Source organism: Misgurnus anguillicaudatus, chromosome 22, assembly GCF_027580225.2.
Source record: "Misgurnus anguillicaudatus chromosome 22, ASM2758022v2, whole genome shotgun sequence".
In the NCBI taxonomy this organism is placed as follows: domain Eukaryota; kingdom Metazoa; phylum Chordata; class Actinopteri; order Cypriniformes; family Cobitidae; genus Misgurnus; species Misgurnus anguillicaudatus.
The window spans coordinates 37376976-37397785 of NC_073358.2; the positions used below are offsets into that span (position 1 = coordinate 37376976).

At 37.9% G+C, this 20810-nt stretch overlaps 1 protein-coding gene across 3 annotated transcripts in view; it reads left to right on the forward strand.

Moving 5' to 3' along the window:
* abca2 (ATP-binding cassette, sub-family A (ABC1), member 2) overlaps positions 1 to 20810 on the forward strand; it is a 95783-nt gene that overhangs the window by 69886 nt on the left and 5087 nt on the right. For all 3 annotated transcript variants that reach the window (XM_073860303.1, XM_073860305.1, XM_073860304.1), the window contains 25 exons: positions 81 to 277; positions 369 to 548; positions 3303 to 3478; positions 3602 to 3722; positions 5250 to 5531; positions 5762 to 5974; positions 6792 to 6894; positions 7117 to 7442; positions 7836 to 8049; positions 9734 to 9839; positions 9936 to 10047; positions 10202 to 10262; positions 10339 to 10513; positions 12877 to 12984; positions 13169 to 13324; positions 15209 to 15332; positions 15409 to 15541; positions 15625 to 15745; positions 15843 to 16021; positions 18914 to 19055; positions 19322 to 19456; positions 19838 to 19941; positions 20039 to 20131; positions 20285 to 20387; positions 20609 to 20746. In XM_073860303.1, the coding sequence (XP_073716404.1) occupies positions 81 to 277; positions 369 to 548; positions 3303 to 3478; positions 3602 to 3722; positions 5250 to 5531; positions 5762 to 5974; positions 6792 to 6894; positions 7117 to 7442; positions 7836 to 8049; positions 9734 to 9839; positions 9936 to 10047; positions 10202 to 10262; positions 10339 to 10513; positions 12877 to 12984; positions 13169 to 13324; positions 15209 to 15332; positions 15409 to 15541; positions 15625 to 15745; positions 15843 to 16021; positions 18914 to 19055; positions 19322 to 19456; positions 19838 to 19941; positions 20039 to 20131; positions 20285 to 20387; positions 20609 to 20746 (3802 nt within the window). The remainder of the gene's footprint in view (positions 1 to 80; positions 278 to 368; positions 549 to 3302; positions 3479 to 3601; positions 3723 to 5249; positions 5532 to 5761; positions 5975 to 6791; positions 6895 to 7116; positions 7443 to 7835; positions 8050 to 9733; positions 9840 to 9935; positions 10048 to 10201; positions 10263 to 10338; positions 10514 to 12876; positions 12985 to 13168; positions 13325 to 15208; positions 15333 to 15408; positions 15542 to 15624; positions 15746 to 15842; positions 16022 to 18913; positions 19056 to 19321; positions 19457 to 19837; positions 19942 to 20038; positions 20132 to 20284; positions 20388 to 20608; positions 20747 to 20810) is intronic.

Sequence of the window (20810 nt, forward strand, 5' to 3'; positions counted from 1 at the left end):
TGTGCATCTACTAATAGGTGCTAATACTATTACCGATTTTCCCCATAACCAAGTTAACGTCTATGTGTCTGAATGCACAGGATGATAGAAGATCTTGAGTTGTCCAACAAGCGTCACAGTCAGGTTCAAACTCTGTCCGGGGGAATGAAGAGGAAGCTGTCTGTGGCAATTGCGTTTGTCGGCGGATCTCGGGCAGTGATTTTGGACGAACCCACGGCGGGAGTCGACCCATATGCACGTCGAGCAATTTGGGATCTTATCCTTAAGTATAAACAAGGTAACCCTTATTGCAACTTACTAATGTGGTGCGCACATTTTCAAATGCATAGACAGAATTAACTATAATATTTGAAATGGTATGATCGCAGGTCGCACCATTCTGCTCTCCACTCATCACATGGATGAAGCTGATTTGTTGGGAGACCGTATTGCCATCATCTCACATGGCAAGCTCAAGTGCTGTGGTTCCCCATTGTTCCTCAAGAGCACATATGGAGATGGCTACAAGCTCACTCTTGTCAAAAAGCAAAGTGACTCACACCCTGCAGGTATAACTACTGTATGTTGGGTTCATAAAATGTTTATTAGGTGTTAACCCATGGGAGTTGTGTTTTATTGAGCCGTGGTGTTCACGTAGGCACTGCAAGTTTGAGTCTGGCTCAGTATGATTTACTGATTCCATTGCAAAAGGCTTATTATTAAAGGAATAGCTCACTGTAAAATAAAGATTTGATTTACTCACCCTTATGCCATCTCAGGTTTTTATGACTTCCTTTCCTTAGGTGAACAGAATCGGAATTATATTACAAAATAACAGCCTGGTTCTTTTAATGGTGGTCAGTGGTTTTGAAGCTCAAAAGCACATACATCAATCATATGTTTGTGAGAGAAACTGATGTGATTGATATGTCGCCTATTAAAGTCATAAAGTCTAAACACATTATAAATGCATAAAATGTATTGCTGAAACTTGTTGCAAAGACTGTAAACTGCATAGTACTAAATAGTGGAGTTACAACGTTAAATAGTTTTTCTGTGTTCAGGATTATTTTTGTGCGGCTAAAACCGAGCATGGCCTCACCCCTAACACAATCACGAGCATCCAATCAGGTTAAATTTGAAAGTTAAAGCGTAACTAAACCCCTGGTCAGAGCCTGACTCCACCCACTGCAAATTTTTGAAAAATGCAAGAAAAGTGGGCAGATCCCAACGGAGATAGAGAGGACGAACTAAGTTCGTACCAAGTGTGTGGTAAGATCGTAACAAAGGCGTGGTGAGCTTGAACCTGCTTACGTCACGAGTTATTTTTTGGACCCAACATCCAATAGGAAAATTCAACTGCAGTAGCCACCGTTCAACCTGAAGAGGGCAGCACTCAGACGTTTTTACAACATACATTGTAGTATTGAAACACTTTATATCCATATGTCAAAAAACTTACTAAAATCGATGAACAGCACTAATAAAGCATCATTCTTACAAATCATTAACTAAAAAAAGTTGGTTTACGGTTTAGTTGCTCTTTAAGAGAAGCGCAATTTAGTGGGCGTGGTTTCAGGGACGAGAGCAGAGAATCCTGACGTTTTTTTTCTAAGATTTTAATAGCTTATTATATTTATTTGCAGTTTTTTTCATTAGGTTTGGTTACTAATATTACATTTTTTCTGTGGCGTCACAAATTAGGAACACATTTAATATAGGACTTTACTAGAACAAATCAGCGTTGGAAATTCTTATATGCCGGCTTATTGACAATGCTTCTCATTGGTTCCCATAATGAAACACGCATTTGACTAGTGTTTAAACTAGTCACGAAACACACGAGAACCAGTAAGATCCACCATATTTGAGTTTTTGTACGGCAAACACCTGAATTGGAGTAAAAAGACATCCCAGAAGGCTTAAAACAGCCAAGATAGATTTACGTTGTGACCTGTTTTGTCACAGATGCGGAAGCGCAAGACAAACGGTTATTTAAAGCGGCAGCGTGCAATTTTAATACAGTCAGTTTGACAACGCTTTTTATCCAATCATGAGTGTTCTAGAATAACCCAGGGTTAACTATTTCAAGTGTGAAACTCACTTTTAAAGGGACTCATTTCCCAGCTCCCCTAGAGTTTTTTTTTAAACAGACTCAATAATCAATAATAATCAAGGACTTTGCTGCCGCACCACGGCTGCAGGTGGCGCAATGATATTCAAAAATAGTCCCAAAAATGGTGCCCTTCTATTAAAGTTACCATCGGGACTATTTTCAGGGGTTGCGTAATATCATTTTAATATTAATCAATATTAAAATATTTTTTAATAGGAAAAATATCGAAACTCTTTGGTCATTTTTGAGCGCGATGCTAATGGTCTAATCGGATTCAATGGATTATGCTAAGCTATGCTAAAAGTGGTACCGCCAGATCCGGACATCGTCTGAATGGATTCCAAAACTCTAGGGGAGCTGGAAAATGAGCCTATTTTCAAAAAAAAGTGGAGTGTCCATTTAATTTCAATAAAAGTAGATTTTCATTTTAGATTCATTAAATGAAAGCTAATGCATTTATACAGTGCTGATTTGTAGGCTTACAGTTGATAAATAAGCTCAAAAATATTCAGCATTTCGCCTTCAGAAGACATTTATTAACCCACTGGAGTCATTTGGATTACTTTAATGATAAATATATGTGCTTTTTGGTGCTTCAAAATGTTGACCATTATTCAGTAGCATTAGAAAGCTACTGTATGAAGAGCCAGGATTGTATTTAGTACTAGTAATAACTGTGTTCAGCTGAAGAAAGGAAGTCATAATGTATTTTGCTTTTATTTTACGGTGAGGTTTTCATTAAACAACTATTGTTTTCTTTGTATTCCAGTAAAAATGCTATTCTTAAAACAAAATAAATCTGTTTGACAGGCACAGAAAATATGAAAATATGTTGAATAATGTTTATTTTTCTAACCTCCCTGGCAAATTGATTTGCTTTCGTAATTTAAACATAAATGAGAAGACTGTTTACGCTCATAACCTAAAATAAATAAAAGTAGTTGCCACTGAGGTAAGAAAAAATAAACCTAATTCAGTGGATTTAAAGTCTTATTATCTTACAGTTTTGTTTCTAAATTGAGTTGGGCTTTTTCTGTGACCCACTATTTGTTTTCTGCCTATGTGTTTTTTGTTCTTACTGTTACACTACTTTGCCATGGTATTTTATTGCAATTTTTTATTAAATTCATCTTCTATCCCGTCTACTTCTTTTCACCATCCCAATTACTCTTCCATGACTCGGTATCATGTTACTGTCTGTTCTCAGATCAGTCAAGCCAGTCTCCATCCGCTTCCATATCTCCGTGTTCAGAGAGCAGAGTCACACAGTTCATCCGTCAGTACGTGGCCTCCTGTCTGCTGGTGTCTGACTCAAACACTGAGCTCTCTTATGTCCTGCCGTCAGAGGCTGTAAAGAAAGGCTGTTTCGAGAGGCTGTTTCAGGTATTTTTGAGCATTTGGAAGGGTTACAACCTGGAAACTATCAACCGTTGGATTCTGTATGACAAGCATTTAGTAAGAGTGATTTATACAGATAGTTGTTAAATGTTTGATGTCTTTCCTCAGGCTCTGGAGAAAAGTTTGGACAGTTTGGCTTTGACCAGCTTTGGTGTGATGGACACCACACTGGAAGAGGTCTTTCTGAAGGTATCAGAGGAGGATCTGTCACTGGAGAACAGCGATGCAGGTTAGTGAGGGTCAGAGAGAATATCAGTAGTCTCTTTCACACATACAGTCTTTACTGGTAAATTGCAGTTAACAGGTCATGTGTGAACAGAACCTTTCTGGTAAATCAGTGCTGCCAATTTACCAGTAAGAGAGGTTGTAAGATAAGCAGTAATATACTGGTAATGTGTGAACAAAAAATATAGATTACCGGCATTTAGAACGGACAACGTCAGACCGCGCTGACATCTTCGGGCAAATCATAACGTTTTGATGCAGAAGATGCGTTTACCCCAACACTGTTTACAGATGTTTCCACACACACGCTGCTTAAAAGTCGAGCCCACCTGAAGTTAATGTCCACATTTCTTCACCAAAGTTGTTTAAAACAGCTTACCATCTATTTGCTGAATTGCCGATATCCTTAGCAGACCCTCTGTGAAGCCTAAGTGCAAACAGTAAAAACTCACCATTTTTTACAAATGCAACACTGAGCTCGCCGTGCGCCACAGGTAACTCCCGCTTTCTCACAGAGTTTACCAGTATTTTGATACTGATGTGTGAATGATGTCTTGCTGGTAAAAAGACGGAACGTCACTGCGTGTGTGAACAGCACATTTTTATATTTACTGGTAAATTAATTCTGGTAAATTCATTGTAATTTACCGAAATGACTGTGTGAAAGAGGCTAATGAAGAGGGGCTGGGCAATATCTAGCATGTAATAGTAAAATTTAGTGATAGACCAAAATTTTGGCTGCTGAAAATTGTCATTTACATTATTCAGATAAATGGTATTTAAAATCATGTTACGTTTAATAATTTGTTTTACTTTTTAAAGAACAAAGTTTTAGGGCCCTATTTTAACGATCTAAGCGCATCTTAGTTGCCTTAAAATAGCAATGCGTCAACAATGCGCCTAAACACACCCCGTTTTCAGACCAGAACGCCCATGGGCGCAAAAGGGGGCGCAAATGCATTTGCTATTTAAACAACGCGGCGCTAAACGTGAAAATGATAATTGAGCAGGGTGGAATCTAGCAAAAGACACTTGCGTCGCGCATTGTGCTGCATTGCGCTGGGTGTAAGATAGAGCCCAAAATTTTTTGGTTCAGCCTTGGATTATTTTTTTTTCTGTTCATCAAAATTGTGTCAACTTTTAAAATATTTTGCATTGATTGTCATTGTACTGATTATATCTTAGTATTTCTGTGATTTATTTTTGAACAAAATCTAACACCAACCAAAAATATCGATCCCAGAATTGCCATTTATTTGTTGATAATAAAACACATCCTGCCTTCCTAACTTCTGGTTAATGTCTCAAGTTCATCTTAAACATTATTAAATAAAATGATGTATTTTTTATTGTATTCACTCGCTTAGTGAAAAATAGGAAATACTGTTTTGTATTAAAATTAATTATAATATAAATGAATATATTGTGATATATACCATTACTTTGATATGATATTAAACACACTGTAGCACTGTATCCAAAGTACAATAAGCTTAACTATATCTATTCATCTTTCTTTTATTTCTATTAGATATGAAGAGCTCTCCTGGTGGAGCATCTGCAGGGAAACCCTCTAATCTGCTTGGAGGGCAGCCGTGTGATGGGGCTCCGGCCGCAGCCGTGATCCGACCAGAGGTGGAGCTCAGTAACCTGATGATGTGTTCCAGACTGAGCCCGAGTCAGGCGTCACTGCAATCCGGCTCTTCTCTGGGCTCAATAAGAGGAGATGAAGGTGGACTCTATGCTGACTTCTATGGAGACTATTGCCCACTGTTTGACAATAGCCAGGATCCTGAATCAGCCAGTCTGAAAGGTAATAGATTAAGGATACTGATCAAGTTAATTTAGTCGAACTGTGAAAAAATACCTCTTTAAAGACTCTCTTTGTAAAAAAGGTTTTGTCTGTTTACCTCTTCTGGACACTTAAAGCCCAAACACAGTCTGTCTGAGACAAAGCACATCTTTGAAGGGCCTGCAGGTAGAAGTTAAAGTGCTTACCTACTGCTGAGAGCAATATAGACCTTCCATGTCTCTGTGTTCTAGATGAAGAGCGCTCCGCTGAGCCGACCATACTGGAGGGTCAGGGCAGCTTAAAGCTCGAGGGCTGGTGGCTCAAACTCCGGCAGTTTCACGGGCTGATAGTAAAGAGGTTTCACTGCGCCAAGAGGAACACCAAGGGCATTTTCTCTCAGATCCTGTTGCCTGCTTTTTTCATTTGTGTGGCCATGACTGTAGCCCTGTCTGTGCCTGAGATTGGTAAGCAGAACAGAGAACCACTTGTGTGTTTGTGTGCTGCATTTTCTAGAGAAAGCAGAAAATCTTATTGCATCATTGAATGTGTCATTTTATTTGGCAGTGACAGTAAGTCTCCTGATGTTGTTGTTTTTTTGCTGAAAATTCAATATAGAAATAGATGGTTTATTAAATAACCATGCTTTTGTTTGTTGGCGTGACTGATCTTATATTATATATTGACTGAAAACAAATGACTCAAAACAGTGAAACTAATATTGTGTTTGAAATATGATGTGTCAATATTTAAGTTACCGCTGAAGCCATTAAACTAGCCAATATACATATTCATATATTTTAAAGTATATCTGCAATATATACTATATATGACCCTGGACCACAAAACCAGTCATAAGGGTCAATTTTTTTAAATTGAGATTAATACATCACCTAAAGGCTGAATAAATAAGCAATTCCATTGATGTATGGTTTGTTAGGATAGGACAATATTTAGCAGAGATACAACAATTTTGAAATTTGAGATCTAAGGATGAAAAAAAAATCGAAATATTGACAAAAAAGTCTAAATAAAGTCCTTAACAATTCATATTACTAATTATAAATAAACGTTCTATATATTTACAGTAGGAAATTTACAAAAAAAAATTACAAAATATCTTCATGGAACATGATCTTTACTTAATATCCTAGTGATTTTTGGCATAAAAAGCTATAATTTCGATCCATACAACGTATTGTTGGCTATTGCTACAAACGTACCCCTGCAAATCATGACTGTTTTTGTGGTCCAGTGTCACATATGGTCTTTTTGATTCTGCAGGTGACCTTCCCCCCCTCATTCTGTCTCCATCTCAATATCACAACTATACACAACCTCGTGGAAACTTCATCCCTTATGCCAATGAAGACAGACTTCAGTACAGGTCAGACAAATGCTAAATGTACAGAAATCTAGAAAGAGAAATTCATAAAAAGCTGGTTAATTTAAATAGTAAGCATGCCAGCGTTAACACCTGCTAAAGCCTCTGTCACACTTTTTCACATGTAAATATTCGCGTAAATATTTCCGGGGACCATAGAATTAAAAAAATATATATTTAATGGGTTAATGGGGTTAAATTTATAATCTTTCTCTGCTCTTCTAGGAGTAAAATTTCTCCAGATGCCAATCCACAGAGGATAGTTAACACCCTACGCCTGCCCTCCGGAGTGGGCGCCACGTGCGTTCTGAAAACCCCCTTCAACAGCACTCTGGACCAACTGGCCCAAACACTGAACCCATACGCCAACAACTCCAAAACCCTGGCAGCACGCTATTTTGACTCCATGTGCCTGGACTCATTCACTCAGGGTGTGCCTTTATCTAATTTTGTGCCCCCTCCTCCCTCGCCTGCCCCCTCAGATGACCCAGATGCACATTTTGAGGATGGCCTTTGGAACTACACTGCTGCTCCGCCCACTACTGTCAGAGGTCAGAGTTGGTGCCATTTGATCGAAGCTTATCACATTGTATGTTTAAAATAAAGGAAGTCGAAATATAAAACTGAAAATCCAGTTAAGTCTTTATTTTAGTGATTTACTTTTTTTTTACATAAAATCAACCTACGTAATGTACAGAGCATTCTTTAACCTTGATATCTTGAATATTGACTAAATTAGACCATGTCACAGATTGAAATTATGTTAAATCTGTGAGTAAAATCAAATTTTAATGCCTGGATTTCACAGACAGAGTCACAATTAATGACTTTTCTCTAAAGTGAATTTATCTATTTTTAATGCATAATTTTTAGATTATGGTCTTTTTCTATGTATATCCTAACTTGTTTCATAAGGGACACCTCACCCTGTTGTGTTCCTACAGAGATGGCGACCTCTCCCCCCACGCTGCCTTTGACTATCCGGGAGCCAGTCCGCTGCATTTGCTCAATGCAGGGCACCGGCTTTTCCTGCCCCAGTGGAGTCGGAGGCCGTCCACCTCTTATGAAAGTAGTAACTGGAGACATCCTGGTGGACATTACTGGTCGCAATGTGTCTGAATATCTTCTCTACACCTCGGATCGTCTCAGACTTCACAGGTAATCTTCAGGAAGGGGTCATTTTTGCTGAAATGTGCTGCCGAAATTGTTAAAATTGAAGTAAAACATTGTGTTAGCAACAAAGGTCATGGGTTTGATCCCTATGGAACACACATACTGATTAGCCCTCAATTGGTCCTTGGGGTCTATATGACCCCAATTAAAAATGAATGAGAAATGCAAAAAAAATCAATAAATCAAGCATGAATCTGAAAATTTCCACACAGAAATGAAGGCCTGGCACTTGTGTACAAATGCAATGTAAAAAACGCATACATACAAACACACACACACAGGTATGACTGCCAGAGAGCATTTGTATAGAATTTGGCAAATAAAATTGCGCGCACACACAAACACGCACACATGCTCTCTCCCACTCATGCACACTCTCTCTCTCTCTCTCTCTCTCTCTCTCTCTCTCTCTCTCTCTCTCTCACCCACACACACACACACACACATTCTGGTTTCCATATTTTGTGCGGACATTCCATAGACGCAATGCATTTTATACCATACAAACTGTATATTCTATTCCCCTAACCTACCCAATTCCCTAACCCCAACCATCACAGAAAACTTTCTGCTATTTCACATCCTCAAAAAACATCATTCTGTTTGATTTATAAGCTTGTTTCCTCATGGGGACATCAAAATGTCCCCACAAGGTCACAAAAACACTGCTGACAATTGGTCCCCACAACGTGATAATTACCAGGTACACACACACACACACACACACACACACACACACACACTCTCATTTGAAATAATATTTCGTTTTAATGTCCTTTCTAATGTTTATATATACATAAATTCACAATATGTATCACTAAAGTAGTGATGTGAGCAGTTGCCCATATCCAATAAAATGCCCAAAGCTATTTCTTTCTTAAATGGTAATTCCTTTGGGTTTATCTCTCAGAAAAAGGTGGAATTTTCCACCTAACACCTAGATCAATATCCAGAAACCATTTAAATTATTTATTTGTATTATTGAAAATGTCTACTTTTCTTACAATTATGCTTTCAATTTTGGGGTCATATTGACCCCAAGGGCAAGTAGTGTAAACAGAAAACAAGGACCATTTGAAGGTTAAAAAAATGTATACCTTGAGTGCACTGTAGGTTACTTTGTAAAAAAGCAACTGTCGGATGCATAAATGTCAAAAAAATTGTAAATGACCTAAATAGTAAATGGCATCTTTCTTATATTTATGCATTTGGCAAGTTTGATAAAAGTTGGATACTGATTTTTATCAGTATTGTATGTGTTTCTTGCATTCAAACATATGACCTTTTGCACTGCAAACGCTTTGCTCTACCACTGAGCTATTTTATTTTTACAATAAATCTCATTTATTCTCAAAATTTAAAATTGTTGTAGAAATGTCCTTTTTACTTTAAAGGTATAGTTCACCCAAAAAAAGAAAATTCTCTCATCATGTACTCACGCTCATGTTTTTCTGAACCTTTAAGATGTTTTAAAGATATTTGGATAAATGATGGTAAACACACAGTTGACGGTACCCATTGACTTCCATGGTAGGAAAAATAAATACTGTGGAAGTCAATGGGTGCCATCAACTGTGTGCTTACCAGGTTTAGAACAACATGAGGGTGAGTACATGATGACCTACCCCTTCAAGTCTGATAAACGATATGATTCATGCTTCTCCTATAGATATGGAGGCTTCACGGTTGGAAACATTCAGAAATCTATTCCAGCATCCTTTGGCAGAAAAACCCCACCTATGGTGCGCAAAATAGCAGTTAGGCGATCCTCACAGGTAATTTTCCCCTTTTTATAGCTGATAGAAATTTAAAGCTAATACTGATGTGGTGAATATTTATATGATATTGGTAATGTTTTCTCTTTCTCACAGGTGTTGTACAATAACAAAGGATATCACAGCATGCCCACTTACCTGAATGTCCTCAACAATGCCATTCTCAGAGCCAATCTGCCCAGTAGTAAAGGAAACCCTGCTGCATACGGTAAGAAATTCTCTTCACAGGTTGAATAAGCTACGACTTATACAGTAACTATAGAAAATGTATAAACTAGCAGTGTTTTAGATTGTGCTGAAAACATTGTATGCTTTGTGCTTGAATGTATTAACATTGTATGCAAATGCTTGTGTGTTCACAGGCATCACAGTGACCAATCATCCCATGAACAGGACCAGTGCCAGTCTTTCTTTGGACTATTTGTAAGTTCACCTCTGTTCTTGTTTAAACCCTCGTGTCTTATTTCTGATTTCTCATTCACTCTATCTCTTCTTATAGGCTCCAGGGCACTGATGTGGTTATTGCCATCTTCATCATTGTAGCCATGTCATTTGTGCCAGCCAGCTTCGTGGTCTTTCTTGTAGCAGAAAAGTCTACAAAGGCCAAGCACCTGCAGTTTGTCAGTGGTTGTGACCCTATCATCTACTGGCTAGCAAACTACATATGGGACATGGTAAGGAGAAGGACCTACACTGCAAAAAATGACTTTCTTACTTAGTATTTCTGTCTTGTTTTCAGTAAAAATATCTAAAAATTCTTAAATTAAGATGTATTTTCTTGATGAGCAAAATTACCTAGGAAAATAATTCTAGTTTTTAGACAAAATTTTTTAAAAGCAAATTTGTGCTTAAAACACGCAAAATAAATCTGCCAACGGAATACGAAATTTTTTCTTGAATTTACTTAATAAAAGAAAATTCAGCAAAAAAATTCTTATTCCATTGTCAGATTTTTTTGCTTGTTTTAAGCACAAATTCACTTACATTTGATATGTTTTGTCTGAAAACTAGAGTTATTTTCTTAGGTCATTTGCTTATCAAGAAAATACCTTTTGATTTTAAGAATATTTAGATATTTCTACTGAAAACAAGACAAAAATACAAGAAAGTCATTTTTTGCAGTGTACTCTTGCTCTGTTACAAACCAAAGTCAGTTGCCTTGCTTTCTGCTACCTACATAGGCAGAAACCCTATGTAGTGTCTTTTTAACTATTAGCTTATAAATAAGTTATTAAATATAACAAAATTGAGCACTGCTATTATTAGTGAACAATGCAGCGGTCAATATGGCCACTCTGGCGATGGAAGTCCTGCTTTCCGGTTAAAAGAACCAATCATAAATTGATAAAGACTGATGGTTCTTTGGGGGAGGGGCTTTATACAGTCACAAGGGGCTTGGTAACCTGTGTGCATGCGCAGTAGATAAAACAACCTTGAGAAAATTTGTTTTTAGCGCAGTTTGAGCTTAAGAAACAAGTAATGGTATAGTTGTTGTCAGGTTTAATTGTCAGTCAGAAATATGTTGTTTAATTGTGATTTTTAGCTCATGCTTTTAGAAAAATCTTTGTCTTTCTCTTTTCCCATTAAAGTAAATAGGACTTAAAGGGAGAGTTCATTCAAAAATGAAAATAATGTCATTAATGACTCACCCTCATGTCGTTCAAAACTCGTTAGATCTCTGCTCATCTTCGAAATACAGTTTAAGATGTTTTATATTTAGTCCGAGAGCTTGTTGACCCTTCATTGAAAATCTACGTAGAGTATACTGTCCATGTCCAGAAAGGTAATAAAAACATCATCAAAATAGTCCATGTGACATCAGTGGGTCAGTTAAGATGTGTCTGAAGCATCGGAAATACATTTTGGGCCAAAAATAACAAAAATTACGACTTTATTCAGCATTGTCTTCTCTTCCGTGTCTGTTGTGAAGTGTATGCGCAAGACTAAAGTCATGTGACTGCAGTGACGCGGATGACATGTTATCCTCAGACATGTTAGCAAAGTTTTTTTTTGAAACTTACAGCATGCATCTCCCTCAGACTGTAAACGAAGCCTGGGCGCACAAAAAAAAAACAGCTGGGGCACACCAGATAACACGTCAGCCGCGTAGTACGTCATCCGCGTCACTGCAGTCACGTGACTTCCGCGTCTGTTGTGAAGCGCATGCGCGAGACAACAGTTACGTGATTACAGTGACGCGGATGACGTAATACGCGGCTCTTTTTGTTTTTGTTTTTTTGTGTGCCATCGGGCTTCGTTTACAGTCTGAGGGAGACGCATCCTGTAAGTTTGAAAAAAAAAACTTTGCTAACATGTCTGAGGATAACATGTCATCCGCGTCACTGCAGTCACGTGACTTTAGTCTCTCGCATGCGCTTCACAACAGACGCGGAAGAGAAAATAATGCTGCATAAAGTCATAATTTTTGTTATTTTTGGACCAAAATCAATTTTCGATGCTTCAACACATTCTAACTGACCCACTGATGTCACATGGACTACTTTGATAAGGTTTTTATTACCTTTCTGAACATGTACAGTATACCGTATGTAGATTTTCAATGAAGGGTCAACAAGCTCTCGGACTAAATATAAAACATATTAAACTGACATGAGGGTGAGTCATTAATGACATTATTTTCATTTTTGAGTGATCTGTTCCTTTAAGTCTGGCATGACTGATGCCTAGGGGTGCGACATCCCTAAAATGATAAATTACACATTTTTTAATACCAGAAAGGGTTCTTTTGTCTGCTACCATCTTCTCCACCGTGTCACAGTGCATTCTGGCATTGCCTTCTTCTCTAAATATTTATATATTTGGCTAAAACATGGTATCTTCAGAAGCAGCATAATATTATTGCGTACCTCTTAGAGCAGCCTTTATGCCGGGTGTGTACCTGTGATACCGTTAAAATTCTGTGTCCGTAGGCAGCTCATTAGGTTTTGAAACAGAGGAAATGTGTGACCTGGTGTCTACACACAAACGAGCACAATCCCGAGGGCTAAATTGGTTTTCTCTGTCCTTTCTTTGCTAGCTTAACTACCTGGTTCCAGCCACATGCTGCGTCCTAATTCTGTTTGTGTTCGACCTTCCTGCATACACATCACCTACAAATTTCCCAGCAGTGCTTTCTCTGTTCCTGCTTTATGGGTAAGCTCTTTCTCCATAAACACTATCTCTGTCCATCAGACGTGGAGTGAGAATCAATAAAATGTTGTATTGGCAAATTCTGCTTTATTTCTCGAAAATACAACTTGTAATGCGATCGAACTGATAAGAATGAAAAAAGCAGGGCCAATTTTCATTCTTTCTTTGTCTCTCTCTCTCTTTATGGCTGGTCTATAACCCCCATCATGTATCCAGCTTCTTTCTGGTTTGAGGTGCCCAGCACAGCGTATGTGTTTCTCATAGTCATCAATCTCTTTATTGGCATCACAGCCACAGTGGCCACTTTCCTACTGCAGCTCTTTGAGCGTGACAAGGTACATCAGAGAAAGAAATGACTGTTTATCATTAATATTTTTGTTATTAATGGCAGGTTCTGTGAGTGGCTTACAAATAAGTGCCGTATTACTTAAAGGTGCATTGTGTAACTTTTAGAAGGATCTCTTGACAGAAATGCAATATAATATACATAACTATACTTTCAGTTGTGTATAAACACCTTACATAATGAACTGTATTGTTTTTATTACCTTAGAATGAGTGGTTTTTATCTACATACACTGCGGGTCTCCTTACATTGAAGTTGCCATTTTGCGCCACCATATTTCTACAGTAGCCCTAAACGGACAAACTGCTCTATAGAGATGACGTGTTTGTCCTGTGGCGGCTACTTTAGCTTCTCTATGCATTTCGAAACTGAGCTGTTAATTGCAATTCACAGTCTCACTGCTAGAGGGCGCTATCCACTGGTACTTTAACTGGATCTTTGTAGTTTTAAACAAAGTGTCTGTGCACCACCACACCATAAAAATGGACCGTTACAAATGTCACCTTTACCACAAACTAAAAATTTTACCGTGGGTTTACACCAGCTGCGTTTGAGGCGTCAAAATCGTGTCTACCACATCTATTTTGCTGCTTGAGCATTTTGAATGCATTCGCGCATCTAGAGCGTAGTAGATGCTCGGAAAAATCAAGCATTTGACGCGCATCAGAGGCGAAATCTGCTTCTTGCAAGTGCTATGCGGTTGTCTGTTTGCAAGATGGCTGATGTTGATTGTGCATTTATCAAGAGAGTTACCGTTTGTATTCGGTCACCTTACTATAGGGGGAAAATAGTTAAAAAACGTCGGAAATGCCACGTGTCGATAAATGTCACGTGGCGCAAAAGTGAAATGTGTATTTACAACTTACCAGGTCGCCCAATGTCCTCACTGACACCCTTCCAAGCGAGGTCCTTTTTATTCCTGTCTCTATAGAAATAAGAACTTGTGTCATATAGCTCCGGGTGACTGCTCACGGACAATAACAATCGTTCCTCCATGTTGAATGAGTGACTCAGGGCGGGGCTGCCACCACAGCAGCAAGCAGGCTCCTAATTGGTTAACGCGGCACAAAAATATGCCAAAGTTTAAATTTTTCAGACGCAAATTCGCGCGTACCGCGTCAGGCGCTCAATTTGTGCCATTCGCGGATCTAGACACACGAATGAGGCGGAATCGCGTCTACCGCGCTGCGCTAAACGCCTCATTCGCGCTGCAAGACCTCCAGACACGCGTCTTTACATTGACTTAACATTAAAATCACTCGCACTTGATGCCTCTACCGCAGCTGGTTAAATGCAGCATTAGATGCAAAACCTTCTAAATGAAACTGATTTTTTTTGTAAATGAGCATTTTTTATTATATTATATTTATTTATATTATATTTTTTTATTATTTATTATATGTTTAGGCTCAGTCATTTTACTTACTAAAGTTTATTAGTCCTAAACACCTAAACAAACACGCCCCTACTACCCCAATAGAATCTGAAACTTCTGTTGATAGACCCGCCCCTCACATACGCAACCCAGACAACGATGTCGTTAGTAGACACGCCCCTTACTGCTGATTGGGTACAAGTGTGTTTTGGTAGTCGGCCCGACTCTCGTTTTTCAGATATCGTGCACTCCGCCTGAAAAAGAATGTGATGTTTAGCAGATTCTGCCAACAAACCAATTTTGTGAATGACCTGAGGCTGGGATTAAGCAGATTTGTAAACGTATAAATGTATACTACGTGCCGAGAGCATCCGATCAGGGTCATTTTTGACAGAGGTGGCATTTAGCGGCTTTTGCATCTGAAATTTTCAAAGAAACTTGTCAATGTCAAATGATTGTTTATTTCGATATCATTATATCATTGTTTTTACACAATAGGATCTAAAGTTGGTAAACAGTTACCTGAAGTCCTGCTTTCTCATCTTCCCTAACTATAACCTGGGTCATGGATTGATGGAGATGGCGTATAACGAGTACATTAATGAATATTACGCCAAGATAGGTGCGTACTTTATGGCAGTGCTCTGTTGTATACTGCTCTTTGCTTTTTAAAGCTTAATGCTGTCTCTTCCCTACAGGCCAGTTTGATAAAGTGAAGTCTCCATTTGAATGGGACATTGTGACACGGGGACTGGTAGCAATGACCATCGAGGGATTCGTTGGCTTTTTTATCACAATTCTGTGCCAGTACAACTTCCTCAGAAAAGCCCAGAGAGTGTAAATATGTGCGTGTTTCAATTTTTGGGTGTACTCTTCATTGAACACATTTTAAACATGATTTCTTTTAAATGAAGGAGAGTGCCTGTCAACAGCCAGCCGGTCGAGGATGATGATGTCGATGTGGCCTGCGAGAGACGCAGAGTGCTGAGAGGAGATGCTGACAATGACATGCTGAAGATTGACAACCTCACCAAGGTCAGACGCTCTGTGATATTTTAAACTTGATCCGACCTGAACTCTCCTTCGTATCTCCAAAAGACCTTGTGTCCTCAGAGCCTGCGTCTCTTTACAGGTGTACAAGTCTCGCAAGATGGGCCGGATCCAGGCGGTGGACCGCCTGTGTCTAGGAGTTCGTCCTGGGGAATGCTTCGGGCTGCTGGGGGTCAATGGAGCAGGAAAGACCACAACCTTCAAAATGCTAACAGGAGACGAGAGCACGACAGGTGGAGAGGCCTTCATTCAAGGAAACAGGTGATATATTTAGACCACCCCACATCAGCTCTGAGGTAGCTCACTAGGGCTTGTGATATTGTCCACATGAGTTGATTCGATAAAGAAAATGCATGGCACACACAACAATGTAGAATAGCTCATTGTGTTTTCTATTGGTCATTTTCAGAGGTAGATTACTGCAGCAGGGCTCTTTACTCATCTGAGTCAGATTACTACATCATTCAAATGCAAATGTAGATAAACAAAGTAATAATTCAGTAATAAAACAACTTTTCGTATAAATTATTTATTTTTTGCGCCTGGCTTGCTTTTCCCTCTGGATCACATTAACATTTTGTGAATGTCAGCATTCATATCGCTGGCTGAGTTTGATCGTTTTGCCATAAAATGAATGGAAATGACTTTGGTTACAGGCCCCATCTGTGTTTGATTTATAAGTAAATGATTCATAATGTTTTTCTCCATTTAATGAAGGTGTTTTGAATTCTAAAAAAAATGTTAAAACTATTTATCCCAAAACTTCTTTACATTTTTCCATCTACATGTCTATGTGTTTGTCTATCTGTCTGTCTGTTTGACTGACTTACTGTCTATAGGTCTGTCTGTCTTTAGATATAGATGTAATGTTACTGTAATTTCCATCTGTCTATTTTTCTGTTTCTTTATCTATATTTTTATCTGTTCATTTGTTTGTCTGTCTATCTGTCTAATGTTACTGTAAATTACATCCATTTGTTTGTCGGTTTTCTGTCTATCCGTCTGTCTATCTATCTGTCTGTCTGCCTATCCTCTGTAATGGTACAGTAATTTCCATCTGTTCATTTGTCTGTCTGTCTATTTGTCTGTTTCTCTATCTGCCTGTCTTTAGAAATAGATGTCATGTTACTGTCATTTCCATCTGTCTGTCTATTTTTCTGTTTCTTTATCTATATTTTTATCTGTTCATTTGTTCATCTGTCTATCTGTCGGTCTCTCTCTCTGTCTGTCTAATGTTACTGTAATTTCTATCTGCCTGTCTGTCTAATGTTACTGTACATTTAATCCATTTGTTTGTCGGTCTATCAGTCTGTCTGTCTGTCTATATACCTTTCTGTCTTTCTGACTGTGTATATGTAATATTACAGTAATTTCCATCTGTTCATTTGTCTGTCTATCTGTCTGTCTCCTTGTCTTTAGATGTAATTTTACTGTAATTTCCGTATGTCTGTCTGTCTTTAGATATAGATGTAATGTTACTGTAATTTACGTCTGTCTATCTGTCTTGTCTATTTTTCTGTTTCTTAATCTATATTTTTACCTGTTCATCTGTCTATCTGTCGGTCTCTCTGTCTGTCTAATGTTACTGTAATTTTCATCCATTTGTCTGTCTGTTTCTCTGTCTATCTGTCTGTTTCTCTATTTCTCTGTCTTTAGATATAGATGTAATGTTACTGTAATTTCTGTCTGTCTTTCTTGTATATTTTTCAGTTTATTTGTATCTGTTTATTTGTCCATCAGTCTGTCTGTCTGTCTGTCTTTCTTTCTATCTGTCTTTAGATGTAATTTTACTGTAAATTCTATAAGCCTGTCTGTCTAATGTTACTGTAATTTCCATCAATTTGTCTGTCTGTCTATTAATCTGTCTTTCTATCTGTCTTTTTGTTTGCATATCTATCTGTAATGATACCGTAATTTCCATCTGTTCATTTGTCTGTCTGTCTATTTATCTGTTTCTCTGTCTGTCTGTCTTTAGATATAGATGTAATGTTACTGTAATTTCCATCTGTCTTTATTGTCTATATTTCTGTTTCTTTATATATATTTGTATCTGTTTATTTGTCTGTCTGTTTATCTGTCTGTTTTTCTATCTATTTGTCTTTAGATGTAATTTTACTGTAAATTCTATCTGCCTGTCTGTCAAATGTTACTGTAATTTCCATCCATTTGTCTGTCTGTCTATCTATTTGTAATGATACCGTAATTTCCATCTGTTCATTTGTGTGTCTGTCTATTTGTCTGTTTCTCTGTCTGTCTTTAGATATAGATGTAATGTTACTGTAATTTCTGTCTATCTGTCTTGTCTATTTTGCCTGTTTCTTTATCTATATTTGTATCTGTTTATTTGTTCGTCATTCTATCTGTCTGTCTGTCTGTCTGTCTTTCTATCTATCTATCTATCTATAGATGTAATTTTTCTATAATTTCTATCTGCCTGTCTGTCTAATGTTACTGTAATTTTCATCAATTTGTCTGTCTGTCTATCAGTCTGTCTATCTATCTGTCTGTCTGTCTGTCTGCCTATCTATCTGTAATAATACCGTAATTTTCAACTGTTTATTTGTCTGACTGTCTTATTATCTGTCTGTCTTTAGATATAGATGTAATGTTACTGTAATTTCCATCTGTCTGTCTATTTATCTGTTTCTCTATCTATATTTCTCTCTGTTGTTTTCTGTCTACATATCTGTCTGTCTTTCTGCCTGTCTGTCTGTCCAATGTTACTGTAATTTTTATCTGCATGTCTGTCTAATGTTACTGTAAATTCCATCCATTTGTTTGTCTGTCTATCTATGTCCATCTGTTTGTCTGCCTATCTATCAGTTATGATACCGTAATCTTCATCTGCTCATTTGTCTGTCTGTCTCTATCTGTCTGTCTTTAGATATAGATGTAATGTTACTGTAATTTATATCTGTCTGTCTAATTGTCTGTTTCTCTATCTATATTTCTTTCTGTTGTTTTCTGTCTATATACCTTTCTGTCTTTCTGACTGTGTATATGTAATATTACTGTCTATTTGTCTAGAACTGATGTTACTGTAATTTGTGATAACATATAATGTTACTGTAATTTGTGGTAACATATAATGTTACTGTAATTTGTGGTAACATATAATGTTACTGTAATTTGCCAACGTATTGTCTCCTGCAGTATCCTGCGAGAGCTTTTGCGTGTACAGCAGAGCATTGGTTACTGTCCTCAGTTTGACGCTCTGTTTGATGATCTGACTGCTCGAGAACATCTGGAGCTGTACACTCGCCTCCGTGGCATCTCCTGGAAAGATGAGGAACGGGTGAGCACGCTGACGCACACACATCCTTTGTAGTAAAATGACACCGGGTAATAGTTATCAAGTGACAGTCGAGTATGTGGCTGTTGGTAAGAGCTCCTAAAAGCTCTTCTGAAATCAGTGCAAGTGCACTTAGCAATCAATTTCAGTTAATTGCTGTTTGAAGTTTATTGTTAGAGCGATCTTGCTGTCAGCAAATAAAATATACTGTTGTTACTTTCCAAGAAATTTGATTTGTATGTCTCATTCTCTTTCTTCCTGGCCTAAAGGTGGTTCAGTGGGCTCTGGAGAAACTGGAGTTGTCCAAGTATGCCGACAAACCTGCTGGCACCTACAGTGGAGGCAACAAACGCAAACTCTCCACAGCTATCGCTCTGATTGGATATCCCTCGCTCATATTTCTGGTCAGATCTGTCCCTTAAATCTAAAGAAGCATCATTCTACATTATAGCTTAAATTTACGTTATATAAAAACTTTTGATATGGGTACTTTATTAATAGTACTACTTACGACAGTTCTGTTTACAGTAAGCATCTCTACTACTGATATTTTACGATGACTTTGTTTATATTTTGTAACAAATTTTGATATAAAATTTTATACTATGAATTTAATGGGTTTTAATATGCATATTTTCTTAATAGCACTATAAAATAGTGTTTTTCTTTCCTATATTTACTATAAAGCTGCTTTGTGCAATGCAATATTCTGAGAAAGCACTAATATAGAAATAAATTTGAGTTCAGTTGAATCCTCTGAAACATCCTCTTGTTGGCTGTTACAGGATGAGCCCACCACAGGAATGGATCCAAAGGCTCGCCGTTTCTTGTGGAACTTGATTCTCGACATCATTAAAACAGGACGCTCGGTGGTGTTGACATCACACAGGTTTGGCAGAAATAAAAACTGTTGGGTTTTAATAGTCTGGACCTTTGGCCATTTCATCTTACTGTGATGTCTAACCTGTTGATGTGTTTGTTTTCAGTATGGAGGAATGTGAAGCTCTGTGCACCAGACTGGGCATCATGGTTAATGGCAGGTTTAAGTGTCTGGGGAGCATCCAGCATCTCAAAAACAGGTTAAAGAACGTTTGTGCATGCGTATTCTCTCCGAAATCAAACTTATGAACTACTAGCGGACCTACAGGAATGGCTGAAATACGTCATTCAGGGATACATTTACAGCAGTGTGCCTTAACCACAATGGTCGATCTTTTATCTTTCTTGGACAGGTTTGGGGATGGATACATGATCACGGTTCGCACCAAGACCACTGGTAGTGTCAAGGAAGTGATCCGTTTTTTCAACAGGAATTTCCCGGAGGCTGTACTAAAGGTACGATTATAAATCGGCATGTCACTGTTTATTATGTTTGCTTTGCATCAGTTCAAACGTCTGTCCATCGTTTGCAAGCATGTGTTATGTATTTTCACAAAAATTGCAAAATAGTAAGATGTTTTTGTGAAAAGCTGACCAAAATAGTTTTACATGTGCATATAATTTGAGCGTGACTTGCAGTAAAAATTGTAAACTTCTGCTTATTTCTTTCACTCAAGGAGCGACACCACACAAAGATTCAATACCAGCTAAAGTCTGAGAACATCTCTCTGGCTCAGGTCTTCAGCAAAATGGAGCAGGTGGTGGAGGTGCTGAGCATCGAGGATTATTCTGTCAGCCAGACAACACTGGACAACGTAAGTAAAGCTCAGCCTTTCGGTGCTATTAAAGAATTATTGAAGAGTATTATTAGAAATGAAA